Below are 13,883 nucleotides of genomic sequence, written 5' to 3' on the forward strand. Positions count from 1 at the left end.
AGCCCAGGAAAACAGGATGAGGTACACTGGCAGCGGCACGACAAAGGTGCCCAAACAGCAAAGGGAACAACGACAGGGAACAACAAGGAGAGCCTCAAACTGTTAAACCACTGCAGGATCCCATATGAAGGCACTGTCAGTCTCATATTATTCTGCTACAAGCCCCAAGACCAGCCCTACCATTAGGCAGAGTAGGCTGGTAGGTGCAGGCCTCCTGCTCTCAAGTGGGGTGCAGGCATGGCCAGTTCCCCTTGGGAAGCAGAATTTTTGGGGTCAACCCTGACAAGCTACACACTTCCACTGCTACCTGCCTAAAGAATGCAAAATAAACTTTACATCCTACCATAGAATATTTGCAGGAGTTTACTGAGAACCCCTGAGCCCCGGGGTGGAACTGCAGTTTTCCACTATTAATCCAGGAACTCTTACCCTGTGCACTGTTTACAGACCGTTCAAGACAGGAAACTATTAGAGAAAGTTGCTTTCTATTTTTTTTAAAAAGGTACTTTAAAACAATAAATTACTTGCTTCGCTTGCAGTTCCCAATCTCTGCATTAACCAGTATGTTTACTGAAACATCTAAACAATAGTTTGCTAACCTGTTGGTAAGCAAAAACAATCCCATCAATCACAGAATTTGCCAACTGTTAAGCACAGGAACATGCCTGGACAATGTATACAGTTAATCCTATGAAAGCAATAAAAAGTGTACATAAAACAAAGTATGACCCAAATCAGAATCAGATTTGCCTCCTCTCTCAGCACTCGAGGAGACAAAAATTGATGCAGGGTTTATTTATGATCGGGGGTTTATTTATGATAATGAGCCCTTTAAGTTTCATATTTGCCTCTCCATTGGATGTGTGGTTTAAAATCCACAAGGACCTCATCCTGCATTCTGTGATCCAAATCCAGGAGGGCCACTTCTTGTCAAGCACTTAAGCTGACACTTGCAGTGGCTGTCAGGGTCTTTGGTATCCGTTTGCTCCAATCCACAGATCCACAGATCCCCATGCAGCTAGACACAGGGATCAAACATTTCTGAACTCTCTATTAAACAAGATCATGAAGGGCATTTTTAGAAAGGGGTTCAATTTCAAAGGGTCTAAAAACAGGTGATGGGGTTTATTTCTTTATTTGATTCCGTTTCACAGATAGAATGATAGAACTTGCACTGGGGGAGGGAAATCTGTATGTAGAACTTTTTTAAAAACATAAGCCACCTGCAGCCTATGGAGGAAGACCATTCAAGAGGAAACCGATGTGCTTATTACACAGAGCTACAGGAATCTCCCTCATTCTTGCATACAAAGAGGCACATACGTAGCTGCTACCGAAAAATGCAGGGCAGGAATTGGAGTCTTCTCTGTATCCAACTGAAAAGACCAAGAAAATGTTTAGGTAGGCAGAATACAGCTGACTGAAATAGCTGACAAAGACAGGGAGGTTAAAGCAATCTTGTCTTGCAAAAAGGAGCCTTTTGAAACAGACTTTGACAATGACAATACAGGAAACAAAATTCTTATTCATTCAACAGCCCTACTCACTTATGAGAGGGAAGCCCATTTTACTCCTGACAACCTTGCAAAGCTACCTGGCTACAGAAAAACCAAGTGCACCCTCTTGGCTTGGCCAACTTCAACAAAGCCAGAGGAGCAGAACCAGAGTAACAATTCTATATTATGCGTGGGGAACCTTTGACCCTCCAGGTGTTGCCATCAGCTCCAACAAGCATGGACAATAGCATGCGATGATGGGAGCTGTAGTTCAGCAACATCTGGAGGGCCTGACATTCCAAACACCTGATAGCCATTTACGGTAGATGGGAAAAGGAAGTAACAGTAATAAGAATTACTGTAAGCATTTTCCAGGACCATGTACTTAAGTTTTGCATTGTGCATTCAGGGACTCCATTCATTACAAAATGATAACATTCAATTAAATAATGAGCCGTATTCCCAAGTCTGCTTTCTACATAGTGTTCTAGTTAGCACATCACATTAAACCATATTTAAAACTAGCTATGGATTAGTGTGAGCAAGCGGTTGCTGGTACATGGTTATTCAACCACAGGCACTTCGCTCCTTCCCTGCTCCTGCCACACTGAGAAGGAAACCAGCTCAACAAGAGAGCCTTAATAGCACCTGAAAGACTAACAAATTTAATATGGCAGAGGCTTTCTAGTCCATGACATAATAAATTAGATAGACTTTACATTACTACAAGACTCTCATTTTGCTCCAGCATATGACATACAGAAGCTACCCTCCTAACAGAATAAGCTATCCAGATTTCCATACTGGGTAGAGGCACCCTGGAAATGGAAAGAGAAGCCATTCTTTGGCAGCATTCTCCTGAACAGTTTAAAAGGGGCTTCCACTCCTTTGCAAGGAGGACAGCACATCCTCTCCTCCCTCCTTCTCTCAAGAGGAACAGCACAAAATGAAAAGGACATGTAGGAGACACACAGGTCTACGGTAACAAGGCCCAGTACTAAAGCCATGCTTCTAGCTCTGTTTCCTGATGTACGTGCAGTTGTGTAACATGTGAAGAAATATAATGTTGGTATGTGCTAAAGCCCGCCAGGCTCACCATGTAATCACTGCCGCCATTTCCTCCTCCTCCTGGTGGGGAACACTAGCAGGAGGGGGGCAGCAGCATGAGTGAGGAGGCCGGCAGGCAAGGAAGTGTGGAAAGAATGTGCCTCCCAACCACAGCTAAAGCCGCCGTCTCCTGGGAAGGAAAGCACCCCACAACCAACTGCTCAAGGTGGAAGTGGCAAAATCCCACCACTACAGGCAACCAGCTTCCTCAAAAAGAGAGGAAAGAAGTGGTCGAGCATCCAGCCACTGACTGGAGCACATAACAGGCCTCAATGTGCCAATATTCTGTAGCCGCAAAGACCTTAAAGAGTTGTAAAGTTCACAGTGCCATGAACCTCTTCTCATCCATCTTCTTCTTGTGCATTTGGTTCAAGCAAAGTAACTATTTCTGTGATGCAGCTTCAGCAAACCAGTGGGGACCCTGCATAAGACCTATCACCATTGATACAGCAAATGCCCACTTGAGTTTCTGACCTTGTGAACCGTATTTAAAAGTTTAAAAGCTCCACTAAATATTCAAAGTTGCTACAATAAACATAAAGCAGACACCATAGAATCTGTGGTAACAAAACTGCTGTCCCCCTCCAAAAACTGGAAACCCAGAATTACAGAAAATCACAAAAGATTCACTTCAGTGCCAAGAAAGCTAGCGCTAGCCCACAGGCTGAGGCTTTCCTGCTGAGCTTTAATCAAGCCTTAATAAGTGCATGAACAATTGTGCTGCACAATGACCAACAAGGGTATCTATCACCTTCCAGTTCTTTCTTCACAAGCAGATTTGATGACGTTTCTTAAGTGTCACAAGCTGAGTCTACATTACATTTACATTTGATTTTACATTAGGGGGACGCGGGTGGCGCTGTGGGTAAAACCTCAGCGCCTAGGACTTGCCGATCATCAGGTCGGCGGTTCGAATCCCCGCGGCGGGGTGCGCTCCCGTTGCTCGGTCCCAGCGCCTGCCAACCTAGCAGTTCGAAAGCACCCCTAAGTGCAAGTAGATAAATAGGGACCGCTTACTAGCGGGAAGGTAAACGGCGTTCCGTGTGCTGCGCTGGCTCGCCAGATGCAGCTTGTCACGCTGGCCACGTGACCCGGAAGTGTCTTTGGACAGCGCTGGCCCCCGGCCTCTTAAGCGAGATGGGAGCAGAACCCCAGAGTTGGACACGACTGGCCCGTACGGGCAGGGGTACCTTTACTTTATCTTATTCTTAAAAGGGAAATGCTTATCAAGGAAATAATCTTATCACTTTTTTTGAAATTATTTTTATCCATCCTGGCTAGTAGCATGACTGCCATGTTTCAGCTCTTTGGAGAAAAACCAGACAGATTATTTCCCCTGAGATAAAGTAAGATCAGTGTCCTCTTTTTTCCTCTCTATTTATTCATTCATCCACTCATCCATCCTTTATGGTTAGAAACTGCCTTTCAGTTCTGTTTCCAAGAATAAATTGCTCCCCGTCTTCAGCAGGAAGATCCTAAGAAAGTAAAGCACCACATGAAGGTGAAGCCTCAGAACAGCTGTTTCCAGAGTAGCAGCCATGCTGGTCTGCTGCAGCCAACATCCCAAACTCTTGTGGCTCCTTAAAGACCAAGCAGAAAGCCCACTTCACCAGCTTAGGCTACAATAAACATGTTAGCCTTTAAGTTGTCACCAGGCTCTAAGCAGCAACTATCTCTTCCCCAGGCAACCTAACAACAGTCACCATTCCTGCTCAAAACACCAAGTCAAATTTGGTGCCATTCTAAAGCTTCAGGAAGGAACAGTTTGGATAGAAATCTGTGGGTTTTGTTTAAATCTGACCGGGATGGTTATTTCCATGCCCACCAGTTTGGAAGAAAAACAAGGTAAGGGTTCCTTCATACTCAGGAGGATAACTGCAGTGTATTAGTTTGATAAGAATAAAGCAACAGGGCGCAATGAGCTTCCAGGACCTTCGGAAAGCTGAGGGCAGCTGAGCCACAGAATGTCAATGGTGTCAGCTAAAAGGAAAAGGGTGGAAGAGGGGAGGAACTGGCCAGCTTGAGCCCTTAACACAGTTTATTTAACAGCCTGCCCATTAACACAGTAGGTCCCAGAGCATCCTGGCAAGAACCATAAATAATCCCAGTGGCTATTGGCTGATAACTGCAGCCATTCTGTAGGCAGAGTGAGCCATGTTACAATATCCATGGTGCAACGGCTGCACCCATGAACTGCCTAAGAAACACAGTATGTCCCATCCCTGGTAGGCAGCTAGGGCACACAGTAAGTGGAGGAAATATTCAATGTTCAAACCTATTCAAATAAATCTTCAAGCAAAAAGGTATTGACAAGTACCCTTGCATGTGTACCGAGAAGTAGAGAGTAATTAATCCCTTAATAGCATGATCACTATTTTATGACATTTTGGCTGGTCTTAATAAAGGCATTGCCTACAATGAACCAACATGGATTCCTCCTCTTTTATTAATTTCACAGTTGTTCTCCTCCCCCATATAGGATCTGTGCAAGTATTTCGACAACTAATGCCTAGAAAGTGCAAAAACTCTGCTTCTGTGAGGTTCAATGCTGGCAACCACAAATAAACACGCTTTCTAAGGAAAAATCTGACATACAACATGATCAAAGTTGTTTTTGAAACAATTAGAACAAATGTTAGAATAATAATTTAAGTAAGTCTCTTCCAATGGTGATCAAAATTGCTGAAACAAGACTGAATCAATTCACTCCAAGAAATGGCAAATATCACACAAACAGTTACGCCCTTTTCAAAATCTCAGCAATCCACTGAGAACATTAACAGTCCTTGTTGAGCTTGAACCCGTATAGCTGCACTAGATCCACTGTTTATGGCAATTTGACCTCATAGTTTGCAAGGGACAAACCCGGACTCCCTCTTTTCTCGCACACAACAGTAGACTCTTGGCTCTTGTAAACAGCGGGTGGCCTCCTGAAACCTGGCACCCCACTTGTTTTCCAACATCATGAGATTAAAAGAGAAGCAGCTCTGCTGAAAAGTGTTCCATATTCTCCTGATCCAATCATTAAAAACAAGCAATGAACAATCTCCTCATTGTCCCAAGCACCAAATCATAAACAAACAGTACCCTGGAAGCAAGGTCCATTCTAAGCAGCCCTTGTTGAGCAGCCAGGAAGCCTCATCCATGACCAGAGGGTACAAAGTGGAAGAGCAGCCCCCCACCCTGAAAAAAAAATCAAGAGAAAATAAATGACTAATCTGTTGACCAAGCCCAACCATTTTCCAACCCAGAACTTTGCTAACTAAGGCTGAACTCCTACCCCCACTTAACTAAGAGTAAGTCACATTGAATTAAATAGGGTTTACTTCTGAGTAGGCATGCTTAGGATTGCACTGCTTGTCATCTACCAAAAGGGTAAGTTGGAAACAAGACTAGATCAATTGTTCCTATACAATTAAAGGTAAAGGGTAAAGGGACCCCTGACCATTAGGTCCAGTCGTGACCAACTCTGGGGTTGCAGCGCTCATCTCGCTTTATTGGCCGAGGGAGCCGGCGTACAGCTTCCGGGTCATGTGGCCAGCATGACTAAGCCGCTTCTGGCGAACCAGAGCAGCGCACAGAAATGCCATTTACCTTCCCGCCGGAGCGGTACCTATTTATCTACTTGCACTGGTGTGCTTTTGAACTGCTAGGTTGGCAGGAGCAGGGACTGAGCAACGGGAGCTCACCCCGTCGCGGGGATTCGAACTGCCGACCTTCTGATCGGCAAGTCCTAGGCTCACAGTGTCACCCATGTCCCTCCTATACAATTACTTGTCTCCAATTTGAGTTAACAAGGCAGCCACCAGCTTTGCCTCAAAAAAACAAAACCCAATTGACAACAGAGCTGTGTGAAGTTGCAGTTTTTCCATCACCCAATATTAAAAGAAGGCAGAGTAGGCATCACAATCATAGGCAGAGTCTTGGTATGATAAGAGTCAACTATGAAGCATCATTTATCAGGTGTTATTCATGAGCCAGGAGTACTGACTAGCATGTATGTCTCTTTCTTTCTGATACACACACCAAACTTATCTTTCCACACAAGTTTTTAGGGATCTTGGGCATGAACTAACTCACTAGTCACAGCTCTCTACACAGCAAGACCAAAGCCTGCAGAGGATGCTGTGCCTTTGGGGAAAGGTTGTAGCTAGGTGGTAGAACATCTGGTTAGCATGCAGAAGGACCTCTTCAGTTCAACCCCCAGCATCTCCAGGTAGGGCTGACAAAGTCTCCTGCCTTAGACCCAGAAGAGCCACTGCCAGTCAGTGTAGACAATACTGAGTGAGATGAACCAATAACCTAATTCAGCACTGGGCTGCTTCCAAGGTTCTATGCAGAGAGGGAATCAGGGCTACTATCTATGAAATACCAGAAACACGTGTGTTTAACTAAGAATCATACCAGTGCTAAATACCTGAACATTCTGCCATGAAGAAGATGGAACAAACTCATTCTTTGTTGCTCCATAGAGCAGGACTAGAACTGATAGGTAGAAACTGCAAGGAAGCAAATTTTGACTGAGCATTAAAAGAAATATTGCAACACAAAAGGCTACTAGGGAGCAGCACAGGTAGTGCTGGTGGGTTCTCCCACACTTGAGGCATTTAAGCAGTGGATGGCCACCCATATGCCAGGAATGGTGAAGATTCCTGAACTAAGCCGGGTGGGAGTCCAACTCTTATGATCCTAGGAAGTTATGATCCTCTATTCGGTATGACAGAATTCTCTGTGCAACTCCAAACTTTATACCCTCCTATGGAAGTTTCATAGGTAACAAGTAACATATTTAAATGATGTAAACGGAACTGTTTCTCTCATCTCACTCAATAAGAATTGCAGATAACACCTGAAGGAGATTCCAAACAGGTATTTTCTGCTATTCTTCATTCACTGCCGGTCTTAATATGAGTCAAGACTCCTCAGAGCTCACCCCTGGAACAGAAGGAAAACTACAGTTATCACAAATGGCACTCTGCATCTGCTCAGAGGTTTCCTTTCAGTCAGCCTATAAGTAGAAAGAAAAAAATCATCTATGCAAGTACTGATTGATAGAGGCACCTTAAGTTGCACAAGGGGATGACTTGAACTAGGAATTAAACAAAGGTATCACTTTTCCACCGCCAGATCTCAGCACCTGTACCTGTGAATCTGGAATATACCACCTCTGGAAGCCACCACAAATCATTAACACACTGCCATCAGTGCCAGTGAGGGAGCTTCCTAAGAACAACCAATGCACCTCCCTGCCCCAAAGAGCTTACAGTCTAAATGTCAGCTCTAACCCAAGGGAATGACACCTTTGCCAAGAGCACCCAGGTCACAGCGCAGCATGCCTTCCAAGCAAGCAGGGCATCTGGTGATTATTTTTAGGTGCTGCAGGTCTCGATGCACTGGCCCTGCTGCTGCTCTTTGTGCTTCTGAAAAGGGGACCCTGGCCAGATTAGATGCTTCCCCTGCGGAGGGGCTGCTAGGAGCCGGCAGAGGAGCGGGAGAGCCCCTCACCTTGAACTCCCGGCTGTGCTGCGGCGTATACTCGAGCGTCCAGAGGGCCCGCACTAGGTGCGACAGCTGCTCCGTCACCTCGCCCTTGCAGTTGTCCGGGGCGGGCTCCGGCGGGCGGGCGGGGGCCACGGCTGGCACGTCCCTCTCGCCGCCGCGGCCCTCCTCTTCCTCCTCCTCCTCCTCTCCGCCGGCGCCTCTGCCTCCGTCCCCGGCTTCTGCGGCGTTGGCGGCGCGGTACTGCTCGAGGGCGAGGTACTCGGCGAAGAGCTCGGTGTTGCTGAGGCACTGCAGGATGGCGTTCATGAAGCACGTGTTGCCGTGGTTGCGCAGCCCCGCCACGCCGGGCACGGCCGGCAACAGCAACGACCCCGCCGAGGAGCCCGGCGGCGGCGGCGGTGGCGGTGGCGGCGACGAGATCAGCTCCTGGGTGGCGGGAGGCTGCGGAGGCGGCGGCGGCGACGGGGGAGGCGGCGGCTCGGGCTCCGGGCTGGGCTGGAAGCAGCGGCCCAGGCTGCTGCCGCCGGGGGGGTGTCCGTGGCGGGCGGTGGTGGCGGCGGGCCCGTGCTCGGTGCCCAGGTGGGAGAGCGTCGAGAGCGTCTTCAGCACGCGGCTCATGAATCCGCCCAGCGACCTGGAGGAGGAGGAGCCCGAGCCCCCAGTGCCGGACCCGCCGCCGCCCACCCGGCCCCGGAAGAGCAGCCGCTTGCTGAAGGAGCGCTTCTCCTTGGCCGCCGCCGCCACCACCACCGGCGAAGCGGCGGCGGGCAGCACCGGGGCCGCCACCGCCGCAGCGCCACTCGCCCGGCCCGACATGGCGCCCTCTCCCCGCGGGCCTACCACCGCCTCATCCCCGCCGCCGCAGCCCAGCCTCCGCGCCTGGGAGCTTCACCGGCGGCACAGCCGTGCAGGAGCCGGAGCTGCTCCTCCTCCTCCTCCTCCTCCTCCTCTTGCTGCTGCTGCTGCTCAGGCTGAGGCGGCGGCGGGCGGGGCGGAGCCCGCGCTGCGAGACGGGCACGCAGGAAGCCGGCGCCGCCATGCTGGTTGCGGGCAACCGCGGGAACCAGCCGGCCTACCCTTCTCGCGGCCGCCGCCATCTTTGGTCCTGGCAAAGGCCTCTTTCCCCCTCCTCCGTCTCCCTCAGTGAAGAAGAGAGGCAAATAGCGTAAAGGGGCGGCGGCGGCTTCTTCGGCCACTCTTGCCAGCCGGGCAGCTTTCAGTGCGGCCCAGTTCCCCTCGGCGCTGGCTCGCGAAGGCCCAGGCCCGAGCCTGTTTCCTCTTGCTCGGCTCCTCTAGACTTCCCGCCAAAACCTCCGTCGCCTCAGGGAGCTCACAGGGAAGCCAGGAGTTGCCTTTTCTCCACAGAGACGGAATTATCGTGGCCATAAATAAATAAAGTAGCTAGCATGCAAACATTCTATCTCTCTTCTCTTTGGTCATCACTCGTAGCCGAATAAGATTGTCTTCCATAAACACGGTTTTAACAATGAGTCCGTAAGTGACTGTGGAGGCCAATTCTGGTTCCACACGTCCTTCGACAGTGGGGACATTGGTTTCCAGTCGGGAGTTGAACAAGGTGAGGATTTGCCAAGCGTGCCTTCCTCTTAGCACGTTTCTCCCTTGCGTCCTGAGTTCGAGTGTCTTCAAAGCCCATGACACCTTTGGTAAAGGCTGTTCTCCAATTGGAGCGCTCGCAGGCCAGTGTTTCCCAGTTGTCAGTGTTTATACTATATTTTTAAAGATTTGCCTTGAGACAGTCTTTAAACCTCTTTTGTTGACCACCAGCATTACGCTTTCCATTTTTAAGTTCGGAATAGAGTAGTTACTTTGGAAGACGATCATCAGGCATCCACACAACATGACCAGTCCAACGAAGGTGATGTTGAAGAATCATTGCTTCAGCACTGGTGATCTTTGCTTCTTCTAGTACGCTGATATTAGTTCACCTGTCTTCCCAAGTGATGTGTAAATTTTTTCGGAGACACCGTTGATGGAATCTATCAAGGAGTTGGAGATGGCGTTTATAAGTGGTCCTTGTTTCACAAGCAGATAGTAAGGTTGGCAGTACAATAGCTTTGTAAACAAACATTTTGGTTTCCCTGCGAATGTCCCAGTCCTCAAACACTCTGCACTTTATTCGGGAGAAAGTCGTACTCGCAGAGCTCAGGCGATAGTTGATTTTGACATCAATGTTGGCCCTTGTGAAAAGATAACTGCCTAGGTAGGAGAAGTGATGGACATTTTCCAACGTGACACCATCGAGTTAGATTTGTGGTGCTGCAGAGGGGTTATTTTGTACTTGTTGGTGCATCACTTTGGTTTTTTGGATGTTGAATGATAGGCCAAGCTTTTCGTAAGCTTCTGCAAAGATATTTAGGATGGTTTGGAGGTCATCCTCTGAGCGTGCACACACTACGTTGCCATCAGCATACTGAAGCTCTATGACGGAAGTTACAGTAACCTTACTCTTTGCTTTCAGCCGGCTCAGACTGAAGAGCTTTCCATCTGTTCAATATATGATTTCTACTGCAGTGGGGAGTTTCCCTTCGACAACTCGTAGGATCATGGAATGAAAATAATGAATAGAGTTGGGGCAATAACACAACCCTGTTTAACACCTGATCCCACTGAGTGGTTCACTTTAAGAGCCATTGTTCTCTGTGATTGTCGCGGTCATACTAGATTGCTACACCCGCCCTTGCCCAGGGAGCTTTCCCTGAGCAAGGCGGGTGCGACCACTGCTTTTGTTGGAGGGCAAAAGCAGGTGTTCCACAGGGCCTGTCCTGCACCCCCCTGAACAGCAGCCTTCAGGTGTGCTGCTATCCTGTTGCCAGTGTTGAGTTCAAGTCCCTTCTCAATCTAGTTACCTTCTGAACTTGGGAGGGAGGTGCCATCTTGCCCTTTGCCTCCGGCAACAAAATGTCTTGGACCAGCCTCTACCAGCAAACACAGCAATCCCCACGCACACACATTTGCAGCATCGCTGGCTCCAGCAACATCAGTGCTCCTAGTTCTTCCCTATAGAGCAACACTTCCTTTACTGCAGAGCTTTCAAAACTGTTTCGCTACACATTAGTGTGTCGGCTGCAGTGTGTAGGTGTGTTGTGAAAATGCTCCCCGCGCTCCTCCAGGGGGTGGAAAGGAGTTCATTTAACCTTCGGTTTGCTAGTAAAACTGAATGGCTGTGTCGCAAAATGATGCACTTCTAAAAAGCATGTCACCAACATGAAAAGTTTGGAAAGCTTTACTGCTTGACTGCTTGAAGGTTGTCTGATGTGTTCCTGTGATGCACTGCTGTTTTGGAGATAACCTTTGGCATCTTCAGCAGAGGCTGCTGCAAGGGTATGAAGACAAGCTGCAGCTTCACCCGACCTCAGTTATGCCTTCAGTCTTTACAGATCTTGAATGTGCCCTCCTCCTGCTTTGCAACTGTAAAGGCATCGATGAACCACATGGGAGCTATTAAAAACAAGAAGCAGATGATTTGGGAGTGATCAGACTCCCACTGCTTTACAGTGTGTTATGTGGTTGGGTGACACTGCTGAAGTTATCACATATATTTATGTATCAGTCAGTGGGTGGCTGTTGTTCACAGAGTCTGGTAGAGTTTAAGGAAGGAGGTCAACAGTAGGGGGAGCCAGAGCCAATGCGTGAGTTCAGTGTAGAACTGCTGAGTTCTACAAGGGCAGAACTGGGGCTATAGAGGAGGAACTTGATAGGCATTGCTACCCTCTGGACTGGTTGTCAGAAGGCAGGGCTGGACAGGGCAGACCAAGGCTCACCCTAATGAATCACCCTCCAGTGGTATCTGCATATGTTAAACTGAAAACCTCAAACGTAGCAAATGTTAAATTCACATTTCAGAAGAGCAGCTATGCTAGTCTGTTGCAACAAAAACAATAAAGAGTCTTGTAGCACTTAAAAACTAACAGTCCAAGATAGGTTTTGTGAATGGCACACTCACTCACACACACATAATTCATTATTCAATCCTATGTTTTTCAAACAATCGCCAGCATTTCGGAGTTTGCAGACATTCCCAGCATTTGCCTGAGGGCTGTTAACCTTCATGTGAATGTCAGCATTCACCATACCTCATACAACCACAGTTATTGTAGGCTGAGAGAAAATATTAATGACACACTACACTGAATCATTTATTTGGAACATTTTTACTACCTTCTTCAGCCAAAAGAGGGGGGCCCTTGTTTTTCTTCTTTGCCTCGTTGTAGAAACACCTCACCATCAAATATATCTCTAATTATGCAGTTCCGAAACTGTAGGATTGAGAACTATCCCTGCTGAGTATTCACATAGGTAAAGAAATCCCATATTCCCCTTGTTTATGGACTACTTATGGACATATTTGGATGGGAAATTCCCACGCTCTCCTCATCTATCTTTCCATTCTAAATGTCCAATGGCTATGCTCACTCCTGCTTGTCTGGTGGCTTGTTCCACGGAATCAGTGGTTTCCTGTGTTTGGTTGCCTTTGGAAGGAGGTCACAAGAGATTTGTGATGTTTTGTAATATTTGAATTTGTCTACAAGTTGAGCATAGCTGGACTTTTGAAGTGCCTAAGGTCCTCTGCTGCCACATGGGATTGATGCAGAGAAACAGCCAGCCCACCCAAATACAGTTTGCTTACAAACCCCAAGTCAGTTTTCTATGGGTCTCTCCAGACCAGGGGTCAGCAACCTTTTTCAGCCATGGGCCGGTCCACCGTCCCTCAGACCATGTGGTGGGCTGGATTTTGGGGGGAATGAACGAATTCCTATGCCACACAAATAACCCAGAGATGCATTTTAAATAAAAGCACACATTCTACTCATGTAAAAACATGCTGATTCCCGGACCGTCCACGGGCCGGATTGAGAAGGCAATTGGGCCGCATCCAGCCCCTGGGTCTTAGGTTGCCTACCCCTGCTCCAGACTCTTTTGTGGGGGCAGGGGAGTATTTTGTGACACATCATTGATATAATCAATGTAAGCACATTACTGGTGGTTTATACTAGACCCTCCATTCTACTTTATAATTTGCTTTCCCCAATGTTACCATATTACTGCCAACTTCTGCACTATCCTGCAACAAAAGCAAGGGACAGGAATAAACCCCAAACCCAGAATATTTATGGGATGAAAAATGTTTGTTTCTTCTTCTGACAATTTTCTTGGTCTACTCTGAAGTGATGCTTTTGACCTTTAAAATCTTAAATGGTTTGGACCAAATTATTCAAAGGTCCATCTCACCTCTACCTTGCCTCACTTGCCCATCTCTGAGAGCATATAGGTTAGACAGGAGGGAGACAGGGGACCATGTTGCTTCAAGGGGCTGATAGGAGTTGTAGTCCAAAACAGCTGAAGGGCACCAGGCTGGCAGGGGTGGTAAAGACTCCATTCTTTTCACTGGCTTTTTCCTGAGTTTGATCTTTTCAATTGTTGGTTGGCTTTGGCTGTAGTTGAGTATTGGATTGTCTTTTTCAAAGAGGGTGGATGCTTCCTTGCATTCTTTTGGCTTTTCTAACTGATATATATCTGCAGCTGTATTATATAGCTTCAAACTATGTAACATCCCCCGGGGTGGGGTTCCACCCTTAAGAAAGGGCTAAAAGTATTTTAAATAACTACATAACCATGAAGCAAATCAAGGCAGCATAATATAAAGCTGCTCCTCCACTTTGACGATATGGATCAAGACTTTCTTTCTTTCCTTCTTTCAAACGAACAAACAAACAACATAATCCTTTCTTTCTGTTCCACTGCTGGACCGCCTGCTCC

The 13,883-nt window shown here is 47.5% G+C and overlaps 1 protein-coding gene across 2 annotated transcripts in view; it reads right to left on the reverse strand.

Moving 5' to 3' along the window:
* Positions 1–9,033, reverse strand: part of USP31 (ubiquitin specific peptidase 31) — a 36,350-nt gene extending 27,317 nt beyond the window's left edge. For both annotated transcript variants that reach the window (XR_014504781.1, XM_083412686.1), the window contains exon 1: positions 8,109–9,033. Coding sequence is in view for 1 of the 2 variants with exons in the window: in XM_083412686.1 (XP_083268812.1) it covers positions 8,109–8,921 (813 nt within the window). In the remaining variant the exon portion in view is untranslated. The remainder of the gene's footprint in view (positions 1–8,108) is intronic.
* Between the last annotated feature and the right edge of the window lie 4,850 nt (positions 9,034–13,883).

This window comes from Podarcis tiliguerta (genome assembly GCF_965153285.1).
Source record: "Podarcis tiliguerta genome assembly, chromosome: 14".
Lineage (NCBI taxonomy): Eukaryota > Metazoa > Chordata > Lepidosauria > Squamata > Lacertidae > Podarcis > Podarcis tiliguerta.